A 21,334-nucleotide genomic window follows, 5' to 3' on the forward strand; every position below is an offset into this window, starting at 1 on the left:
TAATCAGAATCCAGATTTGTGTCAATTTTCCCGCTCAGTTAAAGCAGCACAGAAACGAATGCTGGTCGTATGGGATGACAGTAACTGCGTGTCACTCCAGTCACTGTTGTGTTATTTCACAGTTCTGTTCATTATTGTTTGTCAATAGAAATAACACCAAGGTGGTAGGTATGTGTTTCTAGGGTGTGTGTGCTGTTTGGGTGGAAGCCTACAATACAGTTTTAGGACATGCGTTATATGATGATGCTGTTGTTTATTAGGCCTCTAATTGCTTTCTTTGTCATTAAAGCTGAGGGTGTGTTCTCGTTGGCTTCCTTTTAATGTGTGCCCTTTTTGCATGCCTCTTACGCGATGATGCAGCCGTTGCTTATTTCCGACCTTGTTCTGTGTATGTACTTTTTAATGATAGTAAGGTGAGATAGGTTTGACATTCCTCACATGACATCATGACATTGTGGTATTTGTTTATTGCAACTGGCAATAAAAAAGTAACCTTCTGACCACTGTTGCCAGAATGATACCACCTTGTTTTGGCAAACTGAACTGAACCAGCAGTTCTTTTGCTGTTTTCAGAATAGGTCTGCTGTAAGCAGGGAAAACAATGTCGGACTGTGAGTGTTCCGTCATTCGTGGTGTTTGAACCGAGCCTGAGCCGGGGCCTGGGCCACTGAGACTAGACAATATGTAATTTCGATTGCGAACTTTAAATAGAGCACTCAATGGAGACTGGTCTAATTTGTTGATACAAATGTGGATTAATTAAATTTAAAGGTGTAAAAATTCCCAAGAATGATTGCTATGCTATAACATTACCTAATATTTTCTATTTTTGTGGTCACACAGTACACAGCAAAGCCTCGTCACTGACAGCTTACATGGTGAAATTATGACTTTTGTTTTACTTGAATTTCGTATTTAGTTCAATGTTTTAAAACCACAATTTTCAGTCCAGTGTGACCCAAGCTCTATAACATGCGTTTAATTAGCATACCCCCGTAAGCTTGAATGGACCTCTTTAAAAAAAACTATTTTAATGTGAGGTATTTAACTGCTTGCACATAGCAGTGCATTAGCTGTCCCCAACCTATTTAAGTACTACACCCTATTGATTGTCTCCTAGTCACAGTAGAGAGACAGTTTTTTTCACCTTTATCTTTGTACGTCCTGTATATCTGTACTCTGATTTTATTAAATTACATTTTCAATTCTGTTTTAAGTTGTTTCTATGTATATTGCTGTGTCTATTCCAACTTTCTAACTCACCAATTCAACCAGACATATTATTTGTATGAGTTATACGAGCAAGCACTGTACAGGAATTTTATCATTTTGTGCCTGTGTTTGAACCATTACGATCATTAGGAGGCAGTTTTGTCTCACTATCGCCTGATTGATTAATTATTTAAAAAACAAACAATAAAAAACCTCAACAAGAGCCTCACTGAGAATACAGAGCTATAACGAAGACTGACACTTATTGACAGTGCAGCAGTTGGGTCACGTGACTGGAAATGTTTGCCAAACAAGTTCTTCTTCTGTGTGTTCCAAATCATACCCACATTTGTATAGTGTGGTTAGAGTGATACTGAATGTGTAGGTGGCTGTTCAGCACCATACCCCTCCCCCTCCCTGTAACACAGATAGCTGTTTTCCTACATTTCTTTCTAAATGAAGTACCCTGGAGAAAAGGAAGCCACCAGAGGATAAACAGATAAACATTTACCATTTAGTCGTTTGGCACTTTTATGCAAAGTGACTTACAGGTGAGGTACAAGGCAAACAAAAAATTTAAGTCAAGGAGAAAAACATGACTTTTTTTTGGCACCATCTCTGTCATATGGTACTCAGGACCAAGACCCATCTACATAAAAGCTCAACGTGGGACTTTACGCAAATTGGTTAAGTATACCCTCTCCTCTGCCACCACATATGTTGAAAGCCCTGTGAATTACTAATATTAAAAATTAAATCAATCATCAGTTATTTTAACTTGATGTGTATCATGTTTGAATTTATGTGTAATTAGAAACCAACAACAAATAGATTACATCGAACTGTAGGAACTGCTGTTTCAGTAGCTGGTCAGATTAAAGGATACTGCATGAAATCAAACATTGTGAACGTGCATAAAGGAAAACTGTTGCTGACAAAATGGCACAGAACTGCAAACATTGCCAAAAAAACATTAAACTAAGCCTGATCAACATTCTAACTTTAAACCCAGAATCAAATTGTTGTCAAATACTGTCTGTTTAAATAACTAATGGTTGGGTGCCATGAAGTCTGGATCAGACAGGTAGTTCAGGATGATCTGTACTAACTTCAGTGATTCTCTAGCACCATCATCAGGTAAAGTTCTTAATTTATCCAACAGTTTTTGTTCTACAAATGGCATTTCTACCAGCCTCAGCTTAGCTGTGACAGAGCTACTATGTTGGTATGTGTGGTTTTTGTTCGCTGGGTTCTATTAGTTTTCCATATTTGCTTTGCATTCAGGCCCAACAAAAAACATGTAGTTTCAATGTAGCTTAATGAGTCATTAATATAAACTAAACATCAGTAAATATTTACATAGAAGGTGTCATTTTGACAAGATTACTTTGAGGTGATTGGTTAAATGCAGATTAAAATCTGATTAAATTAAAAGACTTACATGACAAATATGGCAGCTTCTTACATTTACATACATTTACATACTGTACACAAAATGTGATGCATTTGTAAAATATGGCAACATTACATTAAAAGTACTGCTTAGAAAGACAACTGATTGACCATAAATCCATTATGCTCATGTTGAGTGTTGACAACTGTCTTTCAGATTATTTCAGACCAACGACCTGAATGATTTTAATTAGCAGTTCTGTGAATGGGTCAAAACACACCTCTGTCATTCAAGATTAAAAAAAAACTTAATGAATTCCAGAGGGAAATTGTTTAATCTGCATCTTTAAAGTGGTTTCAAATAAACTCAAAGATTGTAAAAGATCGGCTAAGATGATGACACAAGCTCAGTAATAGTTCATTTGTTCAAGAGACACATTACAATTCTGACTCTTGAGAACAAATTGTCAATAGGAAAGACTAGTGGACATTATCTTAACCAGAGTCTTTGTACAGCAGTTTTAGTAACGTCACCTGTGCCCCCTTCTTGTTTCATCTACTGTACCAGTGATGGGTCAAAACAATACTAAAGTTTCGGGGTGTGTATCAAGCACAGAAGATGAAACCCCATATCAGTGCGTGTATTACTTCAGGATAAATCATGTGACAGACCCAGTTGCTGTGTCCTGTGGCGGTGAGATGCCAAATTGTGTTTATCGGGGAGCACAACTTTCGAGTCATTTTCATTCGTGCTTAATAAAAACCTGTAAACCTACCTTCTTCCCTAACAAACAAGTACAGAAGCACTCTTTAACAAAGCCTTTACTTTGATTTCACATGTTTGTCACTTATACTTCCTTGCAAAAAGGATTATTGTAAATTCTAAATTTGACATACTGTATCACATTATTTTGTTATCTCATTTAGCACTTTATTATCAGCTTTAATGTAAACAGGACCATTCATCTCTCAGTTGGTGTCCACATGTCAGAATGAATGAACCTAATTCAGTCTCTCTCCACACGTTTATCCAAGTTGCCTGCAATGGTTTTTGAAATCCAGCAGATGTCGCTATTAGGCAATACACCAACACAGTGTCAACATTTAGGGGAATGTGCAACACACTTCATAAAGGAACATGGTTACAAACAAAACTGTCTCTTATTTGTAATGCTTACTTATCACATCTTTACACGAGTCTGATAACATTTCAATTTGTTTTTCAATTAAATGAAAACTGTAGGAAAAATGTGATGTCATTGATGTTTTTTAAATTATCTTCAGAATGCAGTATTGTAACATATATCACAACAACAACCACCTTATTTAAGCTCGTTTGTATTATTGTCTTTTGTTGTCTGCCATCATTATTTGCTAATTTAAATCACCCTTACCAATCAGGATTTATTTTGAGTCAATGGCACCATAACCCTGCTTCAAAAGAAACTAAGGAAGTTGATTCAACAAGAAGAAATAACTAAATTCAATATCACAATTCAAAATTCAAGTATCAGTCAAATGTCAAAAATATGCATACCATCAATATATTCAGTATAAGCAGTCTGTGAAATATTTACAATAGTAATTTCCTCAAATGTCAACCATATTTTCAGTTAGATTTTAAATTATTTTTTAATCACAGCAGTTTACCAGAAAATATATAAAGAATCTTCACAAAGTCAACCCGTAAAATCACAACTAGATCAATACTGCATCTCATCAGAATTTAAAAGAATTTTAGTTTGCTAAAGCATTAAATTCCCAATTGAACTGTCTTGGTCTAAATCCACAATGAGTGGATCATAAAATCAAGAATCATGTTTTTGAAATGCAGTGAAACCTTTTTAACTAGTTACCAATGCTTTTCGTTCCTCAGAGTTCATGAACAGAGCTGTGAGGCTCGGGAAGCTTCTGAATGTCACAGTTCTGAATGAAATCGGAGTAAAATACCACAAGCTCCTCATAATTCTTTTTGGAAATCCTTTCATTGATACCATGGAATCTAAGAAAAAGAACAAATAGTCTTCATGGCTTCATTCATTTCATTCCCACTAACTGTTCCAGCAGGATGGTTTCTAGTCATTTTGTAGAGAATGATTATTTTAATTCAGTGTAAAGACTTATTAGATGTTTACTACATTCTTACCTTTGAGCATCCCCTGGTTTAAACCAGACAGGGGCGAAGCGGTAAATATCATTGGTCAAGTCTTTGAAGTGTCGACTGTCAGTGTTGCCAATACAGATACCTGTATATTCAGTCAAACATTACAGTATATGAAACAACTTATGCAATGCTTTGAACTAAATAACCAAATATTTGTAGGATTAAATCTATCTGCATTCTACCTGGAGCAACCGTGACTGCTGGGAACATGTCCACCACAGTTTTCTTAATGATCTGAAAGCCAAAGGACTTTTCATCAGCAGAGCTGACAGGCAGAGGGTCAAACCCATCAACGAGTTCAATCTTCACTCGCTGGTCCCCCACTGTAGAATGAATGAGATCCAGGACCTAGACGAGAGAGAGAGAGAGAGAGAGAGAGCACATCTTGACGACTATTGATGAGGAGACATCAGGAACTCTTAAAATTATTTCAGTACATTTCCACTCTACCTCTTGTAATGACTGTGCTGAGTGGATTCGTAGATTTACATATGCTTCGGCAAGGGAAGGGATGACATTCACCTACAAGACGGCAAAGAATTCAGAATTCTATTTTAAGGGCAACCTGAGATGCTTGCAATCAAAATGTCCTAAATTTGACTGCAAGCTGAAACCTAAAAAAAACTGATCAGAAATTACCTTAACACCTGCATTAAACATGGTGACTGCAGTGGTTGTCCTCACAAAAGCATTAGTTTCTGGTTTTCTTTCTAATATTCTGCAACATAAATGGTACTAATCAGAGTCATTCATCTTATTGCAAAGGACAAAATCAGGAGACAACTTATGGAATAAAAGGATGTAATTACCTGCCCAGGAGTGGGGAGAAGAGCCACAAATTTGACATTATGAACTTCAATGGGAATCCGAACTGAAATCAAAGAATGAAAGAATGAAATCAAAGGTTATATCTTACATGCTACTAGTGCATTCTAGTGCAATAGTAGGTTCCCCGTACCTTATGGGCCAGATTTTCAAAGATTCCACGTTCAGGCCCATGACCAAACAACCTTGGCATGGGGTTGTCCTCTAGCCTAAGGAAATGGCATGGCACAGCCCAAGTTTTTTGTGTATAGAGTGATAAGAATATACAGTAGATATACAGACATGTAATCAAACATAACATATAGCTTGAATATAGAGACTGAAAAGAGCACGTGATAAATCTCTCTCACCTTTTGACTGCTGCCGCCAAGATTCCAACGGTGGTCTCACGGGGAGGCATTGAGGAGTGACTAGGGACCATGTTAACACTTAGCTTTACAGTGGCAGAGCCCTTTTCACTTATCCCAATCCTGCAAATCATCAACATGCAATCAGTTACCGGTACCAATATGTCTTTACACACTTACACACAATGGAAGAATAGCTTGTTTGTTATGATTGTGATTTGTGTTATGATGTCAGGCTTAGCCAAACTGTTTACTTTCACCAAGGAAATGCTAAATCAAGATCATGGTGAACTGTTACATCCAAGTGCGACAGATTCTCACAGGGCAGCAGGTCCTTCAAGACCACTTATGACTCCATCGAGTATAGCCAGGCCCTCATCCAGGACAAACAGCAGCTGCACACCACGCTGCTTTAGAATACGTGCTATGTTCACTGAACCATTGTATCCGCTGACCTTTAAAAACAAACATTAATATATTCTGGCATTAAAATTGGGTAATTAACAACAATTAAAAGAACGTTATGAACAGTTAAAGTACTTCTTCATCGTGGCCAAGACCGATGTAAAATCCTCTGCGTGGTGTATAACCTTTTATCAGCAAGTACTCCAGGGCCTGAAGTATGCTCTGAAAATAATTCAGCATATCAGTATCATCTCAGACTGATAGGTATGTAACATAGTTCTGTTTATTAGCACAAGATCACAAAACATCACTTGCTCTCTCACCATTACAGGGCTCTTGTTGTCAATGGTGCCTCTGCCATAGATGAAGCCATTGATCTCCTTGGCAGAAAATGGCGGGGCCTCCCAGCCATCCGACTCTGAGGCTGGTACTACATCGATGTGGGCCAGCAGCAGGTATGGCTCTAAGTCAGGCTGTGATCCTTGGACCCAAAACAGGTGGCTGTAGTTGGCCACATTTTCGTGTTGAACCAAACTTGAGGAGAAAACAGTGGGGAAGGCTGGCACAGGAAGAAAAGGACAAACTTAAAGTGGGACGTCCACAAATGATACACATGGAGATCAGTTTAATACTGGGAAGACAATGGTTAATATCTGCTGTGGCTCTACTGAAGCCTCAACGTCAGCTAAAGAATAATCACAGACATGTTTCACTTTGTATGTTTGCGTAGTGTCTTGAATGAACACGTCTTGCTTGACAGTCACTTGAAGTACATCTATTGCCCTTTACAGAGCCACTGTTTGGATAACCAGTGTTGTATCTGAGTGAGTAACTCTCCCACAAGAGGCTCTCAGCTGTCTGTGTGTGTTACAGTGTCACTGTGTAGCTGTAGCCCTGCTCTTTATCATGGTTGATTTCTTTTCATCACACTGAATATTTTGACCCCAGTACAGTTCACTTATCGTTGACCCACAGTCTGTGCTCCCTCACAGGAATAATGTTCATGTACTTTTTCACTGACCAGGCTAGCTAATGCTACATTAAACAGTAGCTTGCTGGCAGCTAAAGTCACTCAGAACTGCATAGTAATTCGTGTAGTTTGTTAGTAATTACTTCTTTTACTATAATGGTTAAGTACTGTTACTACACTTAGAGATGGGATGGTTGTTGAAGGCTAACTACTGTACAACAGTTAAGCTAACGTTAACTTAGCGCTGTGTCGGTGGGTGTGTGCAGCTACAGCAAACTAAGGCTAAAGCTAACTTGCTCTCATTTAGCTAGTTCCTCCGTTAGCTCCATGTGAAAAGTCAGCATTTCACCTAAGGTTTGTGCAAACACTACCTGTCCGCAGGAGCCTGTCAAAGTGCAGCAGCGCGGTGGTGTTGCTCTCCGTCTCGGAGAAGGACACCGTGGGGATCCGGACAGCCTCTGGGTGGACGAAGAGGGATCACAGCCAGTTACTGGAGGCTTTTCTGCACTGCTTTCACACAGGGTTATGATCAAACCCAGCTTTGTTTAGCTACCTGACCACAGAAATGACCCAGTTACCTTTGAAATTTTCTATAAGCTCTTCTCTCTGACGATGGTCTATTACAAGCGAAATGTGTTTGGTCTTTTCCCATTGCGCAAGCTGAAGTCCGACATTTACGTCCAGTGTAATGGTTCTGATAGATGCTATGGTTAACAACAGTAAGACTGTAACAATGAAGCTACTGATAATAATCTTTAACCATTTGAAGAGTTTCAGCTTTGGCCCAGAGTCTGTCATCGTGGATCTGTTGTGACAGCGCAGACTTCATGGAAGTCCTGTTTACCGCAGCGCCACCTGCTGGCGGGTCTGGACAGGCCCGTGTTACCACGGTGTCAGCGAATAACGAGTTTCATAATCCTGCTGCCCAGTCACTCATTAACAGGACTATTGTGCAACATCCCCTTATAAAATATAAAATGTCCAAAGTAAAAGTGGACTGTGCTATATGGTCTCTCGCTATTGAGTTTTATATGTGCATGTAAACGCTTTAGTCTTATCAGCTGCCCCAGAAATACTGTATATGAGGCAAAACATCCTTTATTGAAATATGTTAAACCTTTAAAAAAAAAAAACACACACACACAAACTAAACATGTAAAGTGACACCAATTTGTTGAAAAAGCACCATTACTACACATAATATGGGTTAGAAAATAGAATCAAAAGGTTTTTCCATTGTTAATTTTAAACTTCAATAGTTCTTTAACTCCTTAAAATCTCAAATGAATCTCTGAATATTGACTGCATTGTTTCAACTACAGTGACAAGTTTTGTAATTGCAAACACATATAAAAATGTAAAAGTCCCATACATACACACAATCAACAAAGAAATGACGTGTTAAATTAGTAAGTGCCCCCTGAAACAAAATCCCTCACATCTGTAAATCAATGCAGAGGATTAAAAACCTAAGTCACTCCTGTCCATAAAGTGCTGGGGTGTCCTGTGTCTTGGCCTGAAGTAAAAGTCCATCTTCACTGCCTGACCCCTGATGTAGACTGTCCAGTAAGGCTACAAATGGATTCAGTGTGCCGTCTTCAACACAGACATAAATGAAGTACAGGAGGCACGCTAAGATGAGGAAGACCAAAAGTTGTACATGGATGGGCACAAGGCGGCGCTCCACCTCTCGTCTCTCCAGGGTCATGGGGCTGGCAGGAGTGTCTGGGTACGCATACTGGACAGGTCGGCCTGCTGCACCCTTGATGGGTCTCCGACGACTGGCACTGAAACACCAAAACATACGTGCTCATAGCCCCAATCACAAATCTCCTATGACATCTGTCCATGTGCCACCCACCACCAACTCAAACTCCTGTACTTGAATTGATTCTCACTTAATAAGTTACTATTAATAACAACTTTGAAGGCTGTAAATAGTGTCTGTTTTGTGCACTGTTTAAGTACAGCACTTACTAGATCCCTGTGGGTGTGGCCTTAATGTCTGGAAACAAGTCCTTGAAAGCATCTTTATCAGGCTCCTGGGTAGAAGAAAGGGCAGAGATTACTTAGAAATGTGACCAGAGAAAACAGAAACAGGTTCCAGATAGCAGTGCCCCGCACAGACAGAAACACAGGAAGTCAGACAGAAATTAAGAAAAAGGTTGATCATTAAAAGAATCACTGACACATGCTGGCAAAATATTATAACACTAGTTTGGGTAGAACAGAGTAATACTGAAAGGAAAGAAGTTACACCAAACACAGTGTGAAGTCTGAAGTCAAGTGATATAGAATAAAAAACAGAAAAAGGAGAAGCCAGCGAATAGATCAAGAAGATTTTTCTGCCTTCATTCTCAATTTATAAGGTGAAGCCTTTGGAGTGAAGTACAGGGACTGGTTCTTCATGGTGTATGCATCCACAGCTGGCATGTCGAGCTAAGGAAAGGAGACGTCACAGATCATGACACACTGAATTTCTGTAGTTTGAATTTCATCTCACCTCCAGTAAACCTCTTCAACACTGAAACCACCACCAACATTTGAGCTTAATGCAAGCACCACTGACCCTGTCGGACCGCGACCAATCTTCTTGCACATTGCTCCCATTCAACTCTTTCTCAGTGTCTGCAGGAGCAGAAAGTGAACTCCGAGTTTCCAACTGTTGTTTGGAGTGAAAATTTATATCATTTTGGTGAGGGGGATTACTTAAAGGTAGTGACAAGGTAGTTTAAACATCTAAAAAAAAGATGATGTAGTGTATCATGAGGGTTTAAACATGTGCAGCAGTGTTAACTTTCCTCTTCAACCATTTGAGTGATGCTGAAGGCTGATGAGCAACCACTGGCCTTAACTGTTTGGGATCCTGATGGAACCTGCAATGTTTGGTATGGTCATGTTAAAAAAATAAAAATAAAAAAATAAAATATAAATATTAATCCCAGGGGTGGCTTGAAAAAGTCACACATAATAAATTAAGATAATCTAAACAAGGAATGCAGAGAATTTAAAATCCACAAGAGAAGAGACGTAAGACCAGCCTACCCCTGATCCTAATCCTGAGCGCTGATCTACAGAAGATGCTCCACTAATTCCTACAGGAATCTTTGAGCAGTAAGACTGACTCCGATCCGATGATTTTAATGCATTCCTCGAGTTCCACTTCAGTTCTCTGTTTCTAGAAGCACGAGCACGCTAGAAAAGGCCAATCCAATCAAACACAGAAATAAGACAACACATGGTTTTCCACAGAGGGTTCAGTTCGACAGAAACTTGCACAAATGCTTTTAGTATGTTGTATTTACCAGTCTTGATGAAGGTAAAAAGCACTGTGGGTAAGCAAAATGACCATTCTTAACAGGGTGATTTACTTTTACCTTGGGGAAAAAAGAAAACACTGATTCAAAATGTAAATACTCGTCCCAAAGAGTGGATATTTAGAGCCCAAATTCACAGTTGCAATCTGTAACCACTAAGTGACACTGTAGGCAAGTTCTTTGAAGGGCAAATTTAAGTATGACGACCTATAAAACATGCAGGTGGTGTTAAATTCACACATTTTACATAGTTCATAACGCGGTGTTCATTAATACTGAAGTTCTAATAATCTTTTGACACAACATGTCTGTTTTCCCACCTGGCTGCTCTCCTGCTGAGCCTGGTCCGACTGTTCGACTGGTTGTTTCTCTCCTTCAGAATCTGCAGAAGTCACAGCAAAGATTACAAAGCACATGGCTGTGTGATACCAGTCATACAAAGTATAGATCTAGACTATAAAAAAATACAAAATTGACTTCACTTCATACCTGACTCTGCGTCATCTTCCTCCCCAGTTTCCTCCTCTTCTTCGCTGTCAGAGTACAGTACACCTTTCTCTGCTCCATTAAGTTGGCCGTGTCCATCAGACTGAAGCAGTTTCTTGAGCTTCCTCTCATACAAGGCCCTGGTGGAGGCTAACATAGACAAATAATACTAAAGCAATGTTTTTTAAGACGGGGGCAGACAGAAGGTGAACATTCAATAATACAAAACTGAATCATGATTCCTACTGCTTCACTGAAAACCAATTTCAAGACAGAATTAAGTGCAGCCTCACCAACTATGGGCCCAGCTTTAACCCCATGCCTGAGCAGTGCGGCCTTCAGGTCCTCATCAGTCAAACCACTTGGGTCAGGAACCTCCCGATTTTCCTCCTAGTTGTCACAGAAAAAATGTGCTGATTTTAATGGACGGATGCTGTTCAAGATATGAGAAAGGTTGTAATTTAAGTGCCAGCAGTTTCCAGGTGTGAGGTCTAAAGCGAAAATGTGTTTAATAGTCATCTAATCTTCTGCTTTCACCTTTGCCTACTGCAATACCAAATCCACATCCACAGAAAAGGTTGCTGTTTGTTTCCTCACGTATGTAGAGATGCACTGATCCTGGCATATTCATCAGTATACTGTAATATAAGTATGTTTCATCCAGCATGGTAGAGGCCACGCTCACACAGACTAAACACATGCACCTCCAACAGGCCTCCTGCCCCACAACACAGCACAAACACACCCAGTGCTCCTCCCGGCACATATAACTGAGGGTAACAGGTGCTAGTCGAGCACATGCAGCCGACTGTAAATGTAGCTGCCAGCTCCAGAAACCTGTCCTGTAAATCTATACCAACTTTACAGCTGGCAGCTTAGTGGTGGAAGACCGCAAGTGTGCTACAGCAAACTGAGAGGACTGTGTGATGGCAGTGACCCACACCCTTAAATTCACTTCTGAGATACTTTGAGTAAACAGCTATTTTAAAACTGCATTTCATATCATATGCATCACATATTTTGCAGATACTACACAGTACATGTTGCTGCTAATACTTAAGTACTTGTACTTATGAAGGATCCTTACTTTATTTTTTATAATTATGCATTTTTGCTTTGTTGTATTGTTACTGACAACTAAACACATTGTCGTATTATCTCAGTAAAGTGGACAAACCCAGTGTTTTCACTTAACTCGGACTCTAACCTTGACTCCAACCCGTCGTGTTTACCACCTACACCTACACCTACACCTACACCTACTCCCAACACTTGGGAATTAACGTCCAGCAAACAAACCTCTGTACTAGAAAGCGTGCAAAGGTTCACGGACTCACTGCAGCATCTTGTGTTTCTTGATCATCCTCGTCGCTAGAAAAACCCGCACAGGTTTTCCGATCAATGTGTTTTAGGTGCAGCTCCACATAAAGCTGCTTTTTGCTCTCGCCGGGTGGCAGCGCGACACTGTGGGCAACCAAGTCGGACTTCAGTCTGGATTTAGACAGATGAGCCGGGTCCTCCACGAACAGCGGCATGGCACAAAGACGACACAGGACACTAAACCTAGTTACACTTCTGCCTAAACTTCAGCCTCTCTAGATGTAGGAGGACGAGTCTGGACGCAGATGTAGGAGCTGCCTCTGAACCGAGGACAGCTGCTCCTGATGACTTGATTGACAGCAAGTAGCTGTTAGCTACTCATGCTACCAGTGAGTAAACATTTAAGCACTGCAAGCTAACAATACAGCCGGCTTTCAAATTCATTACATGTAATGAGCAAACTTGTTTAATTAGTTTACACTCCTAAAAAATCAAATTAGAAATGAATGTGTGGTTTGGTTTTTGTTGTATTTTGTTCTGATGTTAAATAACAGTAAGCTAATGCTAGTTACAGTAGCTAGTAATAAAAGGGTTAAATGTAACGTTAATGTGCCTTTTTTTAACCATGTTACTAAATGAATGTAGAAATTGAGAGTGGAATTTAATTTATTTAATCATGTCTAGTTAAATTATATAGTTTATTATTATTATTGTTATTATTATTATTATTATATTAGAACATGTATACTTATTGGAATATGTACATTGCAATTCATCCATTAATTTTAATATTTAGAGCAAAGTGACATGATAAAATTTCTTCAGTAAAAAATATAAATAAAAAATACCTACTGGAAACCTGACATTTGAAAGTTTTAGCTTGTTATTTCATTTTTCCAGCAACAGCAGACACACATGTAGCATCCAGCTAGTGAACATAGTGGAGCATTGATCAGCTAATGATGAGCCAGATATAGAAAGTATTCAGAAGCTTTAATGTTTTGCCCGCTGTGTGTTGTAAATATTTTGTACATAATTTCCTAATATTTCTATAAGCGTGGTTCAGTTTTTTTATTAGGAGTCCTTGAATGTAAATTGATGCTCGAGTAAAAATGTAAAATATAATCTACAACACAGTTAAGCGTCCAAATAGTCACAGAGAAGTAAAGATTTTCTGAAGCACATAACAGCTGGATGTGTGAGCAAGTGTTTGCTGATTTTCATATTATTTCTGCTGCCCTCAAGTGGCCAAAAGAATCAATTATTGCAGCTCCAAGTGCTCCTTCTTCCAGCCAAGCAAATGTCAATGACTCTGTACCTTTGACCTCCAGGTTTGACCCAGGCTTCAGCAGCCACTCGTGTTGCAGTGACTCTGGTTCACACTGTTGCTGCAGCATATAGAAGAAGTGGCAAGTAGTTCCTCACGTAACATCTGTTAACAGGTAAAAAACAATGAAACACAAACGTAGTTCAGGTGATTGTAATGTGAGTAGAAAAATGTTCCAATGACAACTATTTTTCAACCTGCAGCCGGTATCTGTTCCAAATTATTATTCCACTATTGTTCAACAACTTTATGTGAAAAGCAGCAATAAGTGATAAGATACAGCTCAGTAAACCTGCGTGTTGGAACGGGCCTCTAGTGCTTTCAGAGAATACATCAGTGCACAAAGTGAAGTGAGGCGAGTGAAATTGCCTAGTAGGCTTTAGGCATAATGAAAACCTGGGTCACAGTTACCTACACCAGGGGTCTCTCTCAAAAATCTGATTATCGAATCTAGTTGGTGGAGTTCAAAAACAACCCGTACTTCCACTAACAGCTGGAAGTGAAGTGACACAAGCTGTTCCAGGCTGTTAACCCGGTTTGGGGAAAAGTGTTGCAAATGATAGTTATTGTAATGGGGAAGTTCTTACACCAAATGTTTTGCCTCAGGTGATGCAACGAGAGACATAAAAAATAAAATGAAACAGCATTAAATGTGCCCTAGGATCGGATCACTTGAACGCTGCTTTATGCTGGTAAAAACATCAACAAATGCAGTAAAATGCATTTTGTGAACAATAGACGGGCTCTTTTGTTTGCCTTTACTGCAAATTGTACAAAAGCTAGAACATATTTAATTAGATGACAGCTTGGCTATCTCACTGCTCTGTGAATGCAAATAAGCGATCAAGACAGCAGGTGTTTACATCACATTGCGGTGATATTTGCATTGGGTTGAACAGATTTAATTACCTGCTGTGCTGTTTACAGTTGTGAACTGTATGATTTTTAGATTGGATCAACACATTGTGATATGAGAAAACATTTGTTTTAGTTGGGGGTTGATACAGTAAGGGGGATGAAATAGCCTGAATGGGGTACATCAGTTAGATAGGTTTTTCTTAAAATAATAAATGTCCTACTTGGATTTTTAATCTCCTTCTTTGACACATTGTATCACTAAACTGTGAAAAGCCACTTTGTGTATTGATCTACAGTGTTGTACTTGTTGGCCAGTTCCTTTCTGCCAATTATTCACAGAAGGAAAGGTCAGGTAATCGCTGCTAGATATTGTGTATGCTAAACTCACACACTCAGTACATCACCGTTCAAGTGAGGAGAATACTGCAATACCATTTGTTGCTTTTGTGGTGTAGCTTTGCACAGAGAACTGCATTTTGATTCAAGAAGTGTAACATAAATACTTTCAAGTTCAAAGAGTTGTTGCTGTTGAGAAACTGAGTGCTTTTGGAAAATCTCCTTGACAGAAGATTATTTTTGATTAGTTAATTTTTGGATTATCGATTAAACAGCTGTGGCATACTGTGCATTTTCACGTTGTTATAATTTGTCTGTTGCTATCATATGTATACTGTAAAATTACATATTTTTTGTAAATCCAGCTCTTCTATAACCATTTAAATGTTACCTAATATAGTAGGCAGAAAAGTAGAGAAGTTTAGAGTTTCCATTTAGTCCATATCCTCATTTTAGTGATTCAATCTTCAATGTCTTCAATTATATTGTTAATAGATCATTAAATTGTCATTTACTCAGGAAATGTGGTGGCCATTTTCAGTATCCTTACAAGGGATTAATGAATCTTAAATAGGACAGGCTTGAACAAATCCTGAACTTAGATTTTAAAATAACAGGTGACATAGAATATCCCACAGTCATAGAATTAAAAACCTTTTTGAGTGGACAGAGTTGTGGCTGTCAGCGTAAGCTTTATGGTAGAAACAAGAGCTCATTAGCTGTTGAGGAAAGTTGTAGAAGAGCTGACAAGTGAACAGAGTTGTTTAATTTCTTCCTCAAAACTAAAATTATGACAAAAACACATCTGAGTTCCTCAGTTGACTGTCCACTCTGTATCCAATGGCTTTAAATCCTACATGACGTGTTAGAAAGAACTCACATAGGAATAGAAAGCCATAAGGCACAGTTGTGGTTTGATTTGAGAGATTAGAATACAGAATCACAAACTCCGATGGAGTTTAAGAAATCGTGCAGTTGGAGCTGAAAGCTTGGAAAAAAGGGAGAAACTAGGGGTAGGATGCAGATAGCATTCAGGATTTAAAACTCACATCCGCATGAATAATTAACCAAAGATACTGGAAGTATTCATCTGAGGCCTGGAGGAGTAAAACGAAACTGTCTTGTGAGTCTTTAGACAGTAGAAATTGCATTTCTCTCACAAACTCGGATAAATTGGCTTCTACCCAGTGCGTTCTTGTAAACTTACTGTTATATCCTGCAGGCTATTTAAATCCTTGGTGAGTTTTTAGAATAATCTTTGATTTAGTTTCAAATCAGTCTCTAAAGGGAAAAAGTGCAATGTTAATCAAAAGGTTTTTGTTTCTGAATTCTTTCTATATTCTGTAGCAATGCCATGCTTGACTTCCTCAAGCACAAAAGAGATTGTTACCTCAGCATTTCAGCCACTGACTACAGAAAGCTTAGCAGGTATTACTAGTGATCGATAACTTTTATGAAGATATTAAATTTACATTTCCACACAGTAGTCTTTGTGCCTCTTAACTCATAGCCATCATGGTAAAACAAGATGGTGGTAGTCATAGCTAGTGCATCATTGAGAGGAAACACTACTACACTAGCGTGATTTACTTCATGAGGACTTCATTCATGGTGCCGAATAAACACTTTAATTTCCTTTTTTTTTTTATCTTTCCACACACTGAAACAAGCTGAAACCGAACTGAAACATCCGAAAGTTTAATATAATTTTTACCACTAAACTTTGGTTTGGTGCTCTGGACCATTTTCAAGCTGTGCAGGCAAAATCTGCTCACCCAGATGTCTGCTCAGAAATCAGTAGCCTTTATAAAAACATGAAGAAATCTTGTGGACAGAGGGGAAACAGGCTACTATGGAGGACAGAGGAGGCATTTGTTGACATTGTATCAAGTGCAACACTGAGGTATTTGAGGCACAGAGGGGCCAGGTATTTTTCAGTCAGTGTTTCTTGTGCTTTTGCTGTCTCCAACTCAAACAACAAAAGCCCCATTGAGAGAGCCTCCTTTTTTTTTCTCTGAACAAGCACACAAAGCTTCCTGTACTAGGCTGCAACTGTCCAGTACTGAGAAAACCACTTCTAGTTGTGTTCTTATGCACCTGTTTCAAGTAGTTCTGGCAATGTCAGGCAGTAAAAGCACTTAGTTTGATAGTTTTGCATCTTTTCTCATCACTTTGCTACATTTTAACTACTTGTTTTTTATCAGTCATATAATTCCAACATGTCATATGTTCACATTAGAAGACATCTTAACCTTATTCTAAAGAAAGCAGGGTTTTGAAATTGTCAGCCTAGGCCAACATCAGGCTGTCGTCATGCTTAGATGAATCTGTTATTGGCCTTACATATGCTGGATATTTGCATGACCTCTGAGAGAGAACACAACCTACTGATTGATGAAAAGGTTTTACTCAATCAGCCTTTTCCTGGTTCGAATAAAGACCACTGCCACTGAGCTCCAGGGAGCCTGTGCTCATGCATGTCTCAGCATAAATTAATAAAGCCCCTGTGTCAGACTCTGTCGAGACAAGAAGGTGAATCTCAGCCACAGGGAGGATTATCTTTAATCCCTAAACATCGTACATGGTCTCTCTCTGCTGGGAGCCAATTGAGGCAACGGTCAGTGGCCAGTTGTTTTTTAATGACGTTAGATCATGGCCATGTTTGTAAATTTGAATGCATTCCTTTTTTCGTTTTATATGAGAATACGTCTGGTGGAAAATGTCTCTAAGCAATTGTAGATACAAAAGTTATATCATTACTGCAAATACTTAACATCCCACAATTGACATTTAAAGTCTAGTTTAAAGGATGAAGATAAAGTGGTGGCCCTTGATTTCTTGTTATGAGCATTGCTAGACTGGACATCCCAAACACATTGAAACACTGCATACAGCACATGAAAGCCTTAGAGCATCAGTGAAGCTGCTGCTCCTCTTCACTGCCAGTCTTGCTGCAAAGAAACGGCTATTTTGACTGGCACACTTTACACTTCTGAAAGTAACGCTGACATTCATGTAATGCCAAACAAAATCTTATGCTATAAATCTTACTCTTACCTCCTTCTCCCTCTCCTGCGTCCCTCGCTGGAACGAGTATGGCATCCCCTCAGCCTAATACTGTATGGAGAGACAATGGGTAGTGGGGGGGAGGAGTTACTATGTGAGCAGGAACGAGAGTGGGGACACAGGGAGTAAAAGCAGAATGAAAACTGGGAGAGAGGGAGAAAGCATGAGAGGGAGAAAGGGGGCTCAGAAGGGAGATCACTTGCTGCCAATACTCTCAAACCAAGATTCCTTCGAAACGTTAGATGACTGGCAACACTAGAATCCTCCCCCCCCCCCCCCCCCCCCCCCCTCCCCACTACTGTCCCGGCCCCTCTCTCCTACGATGTTAGAGAAATAAGCAACCAGAAATCCCTCTTCACGTGGGAAATGTAAGGAAAAACAAGAGAGTGCAAGAGAATGGGTCCTGATTTTAAACAAGTCCCTTTCTGTGGCTTTCTTTGAATGAGTTCTTAAGATTCCAAGTTGGCAGAGTGCCCATGGGTCCTGGATGGAAATGGATAAAAGAGGGGCTGAGGTAGGGGGGCTGTCTATTGTGTTTGTTCCCTTCCTTTCAGTCCTGGCATTCTAGTTGATCTTTGCAGCCAGTTGCTGAAAATTCCAGTCACTTATTCCTTGGTTATGTACAGAATCTCACGTTTTATCTTTTTCGTCTGGATTGATGCTCATGTTTTCTCCCGACCGTGATACAAACTTTGTTGTTGTCATTATTCCCTTACAATACTGACAGTTTGCATTTAAGGTTTAAAACAGAAACCCAGGTACAAGCAAACGATGAAAGTAGCTGTAACTTCAAGTCAGCACGGATCTGAGAATCCTGGAGTCTGTCCAGTCTGTTAGTCTTTGTTTTGGCCTCTTTTCTCCCTTCTTTGTCCTCCTAACAGTTCATCACTAGTCGAGGGAGAATGCTGTTTTGCCTGGTGAATCTGGGATGAAGACAGCAGGTGCTGTTGCCCCTCTCTGAGCCACATTCACTCACAGCTTTCGCCCCCTTCCATCCGTTTCCTCTACTAACACACCCTCCTCCCCCTGTCTGTGTGAGCAGGAGGGTGGGGGGTTAGATAGTGAGAATGAGGTACTGTATAATGAATCACAAGACACACACCCAGAGAAAAGATACAGTTTGCTGAAGGTTTTAATGAGTGATGTCATCGGTCAGAATGCCTAATGAGCTGTGTAACACAGAGCGAGGGTGATCATGTAAACTGTGTAAAGGATTAATGCAACTGCATCTCTTGTCAGTCACCACTGTGCTTTTCACCAATGCTTGTGCTGCATCAGTGCCGCAAGAGAAGCCCTGTTTTCATTCATAGTCCACCCCCACCCCTCCTCCTCCTTCCCCACTCACACCCTTCCCTTGCCTCTCTCTGTCTTCCTCTTGCTTTCCCTCAAATAGACACACAGGCTCGGTTCATTACTATTCACCAGGTTTCACTAAGACACGCATCATTGCTCAGCTCTCTACAACTGTGTCTGGAGAGGCAGGGGAGAGGAGGACAGGGAGGAGGAGAAGAAGGGGAAAAGCAAGAAACATCTTATGATAGAAAAGAATAAATCACTGTTGTGTTTTCTTCGTCCGGACGCGTGTACAAACATATACTGTCAGATTGCTGCACACATGAGTTGTTCTCTCTCTCTCTCACAGAAAAAAATCTTCAGGGGAACAAAGCTGGTTCAGTCCTCAATACAGAAATCTGTTATCATTGTGGGGTTCTGAATTCATCACTTGCCTTTCATTAAATCCACTGAGGTCGTGCACCCTATCACAGCATTCAAATTATTATCTGTGCTAAAATATGGAAAATAAGCACAATGCTTGATTTCTATTCCCCTATTGGCTCACCGTAACGCCTTCTATAGTCTAGAACACCCTGTTATATCCATTTCAGGAAAGCCGTACTTCACTTTGAAACTAATCCTTTATTATGCTACTTTTAATTTTACCCTTTATTCAGCTTTCTGGGTAGATTACCATGATAGGTAGAATTACAGAAAAATCAAAAGGGAATAGAGGTTATGCTGCAGTGGTAACCTCCACATTAAATCATACAAATTTGTTTGGAGAAAGAATAATCTCTGACAGTAGATGATATCGGTTGCAAATGCTGTATGGTTGTGTTATTCACCCTCAGCTGTTCAATATTAAAAGACCTGCAGAAGAATACATTCATAGCATCTAATATAACATTTAAAAAACATGTTTAGACTTCCATTAGTTCTGTAATCTTTCTTTTGTCCTAGTTCATATTATTTTGCATTTCATCGTACAACACTCTATGGTACAGATTGTTCTTTCTCAAGGTTTCCAACAACAAATGAATCATCTCCTTGCGGATTTGATAAAACAGAAGATGCATTTTAACTTTTCTTTTCTCTATAACATCACCAGAGAAATAAACTGGAAAATTAATAGAACATGAAAGTGATGAAAGGGTGATACACTATAAAGCCAGTTATCAAAAAAAGGAAACTATTTTGAACATGAATGAATCTTTAGAATACATTTTTACAGTTCTCTACTATTGATGTAAATATTGAACTGGCCTTTCTGGTCTTCTATGATACGCTGTCCGTTCAAAAAAAAAAATCACACTCTAAAATTTCGTTGGACCGCCTTTAGCTTTGATTACAGCACATGTTTTCCTTGGCATCGTTTCGATAGGCTTCTGCAATGTCACACCATTTATCACCGTCCAGAGTTGCATTAATTTTTCACCAACATCTTGTATCGATGATGGGAGAGTCAGGCCGCTGCGCAGTCTTCTCCAGCACATCCCAAAGATTCTCAGTGGGGTTAAGGACTGTACTCTGTGGTGGCCAACTCATGTATGAAAACGATGTATCATGCTCCCTGAACCACTCTTTCACAATTTGAGCCCGATGAATTCTGGTATTGTCATCTTGGAATATGTCTATGTCATCAGGAAAGTAAAAACGTCATTGATGAAATAACCTGGTCATTCAGTATATACAGGTAATCAACTGACCTCAATGTTTGAGCACATAATGTTGCTGAACGTAGACCTGACAGCAACCTCAGGTCATAGCACTGCCCCCACAGACTTATACAGTAGGCACTAGGCATAATGGGCATCGCTTCACTTGCCTTTCTTCTTACTCTGATGCACCCATCACTCTGGAACAGAGTAAATCTGGACTCACATCAGACCACATGACCTTCTTCCATTGGACAGTTCTTAACCCAGTTTTAGTAGTTTCAACAATCTCTTTAGATGTTTTCTTTGCTTCATGCCTGCCAATAATCGGACCCAGGATGTGTCTTCTTACCTGGTTGTTCAAGAAATGAGCAGC

General features: G+C 39.5%; 2 protein-coding genes across 3 annotated transcripts; both read right to left on the reverse strand.

Moving 5' to 3' along the window:
* Nucleotides 1-3,526: 3,526 nt before the first annotated feature.
* On the reverse strand, nt 3,527-8,208 carry pm20d1.2 (peptidase M20 domain containing 1, tandem duplicate 2). Its single transcript, XM_026367217.1, has 13 exons — nt 7,894-8,208; nt 7,687-7,773; nt 6,669-6,904; nt 6,481-6,567; nt 6,262-6,395; nt 5,944-6,063; nt 5,727-5,802; nt 5,578-5,639; nt 5,408-5,486; nt 5,219-5,290; nt 4,951-5,116; nt 4,751-4,850; nt 3,527-4,606 (listed from the first exon to the last, which is right to left on the reverse strand). Exons 1-13 carry the CDS (start codon nt 8,111-8,113, stop codon nt 4,477-4,479), a joined length of 1,569 nt encoding a protein of 522 aa, XP_026223002.1. The 5' UTR covers nt 8,114-8,208; the 3' UTR covers nt 3,527-4,476.
* Nucleotides 8,209-8,369: 161 nt separating this feature from the next.
* On the reverse strand, nt 8,370-18,243 carry lemd1 (LEM domain containing 1). 2 transcript variants are annotated; one of them, XM_026367235.1, is made up of 11 exons: nt 18,017-18,243; nt 11,412-11,508; nt 11,122-11,268; nt 10,953-11,014; nt 10,621-10,692; nt 10,361-10,510; nt 10,117-10,191; nt 9,885-9,977; nt 9,665-9,754; nt 9,293-9,357; nt 8,370-9,102 (listed from the first exon to the last, which is right to left on the reverse strand). In XM_026367235.1, the coding sequence occupies exons 1-11, from the start codon at nt 18,059-18,061 to the stop codon at nt 8,790-8,792; spliced, it is 1,209 nt and encodes a 402-aa protein (XP_026223020.1). In that variant the 5' UTR covers nt 18,062-18,243; the 3' UTR covers nt 8,370-8,789. The 2 variants fall into 2 exon arrangements, with proteins under 2 accessions (XP_026223020.1, XP_026223019.1); XM_026367234.1 differs by lacking the exon at nt 18,017-18,243 and adding an exon at nt 12,456-12,822.
* Between the last annotated feature and the right edge of the window lie 3,091 nt (nt 18,244-21,334).

The sequence above is a fragment of the Anabas testudineus genome, chromosome 7 (genome assembly GCF_900324465.2).
Source record: "Anabas testudineus chromosome 7, fAnaTes1.2, whole genome shotgun sequence".
Taxonomy (NCBI): Eukaryota; Metazoa; Chordata; class Actinopteri; order Anabantiformes; family Anabantidae; genus Anabas; species Anabas testudineus.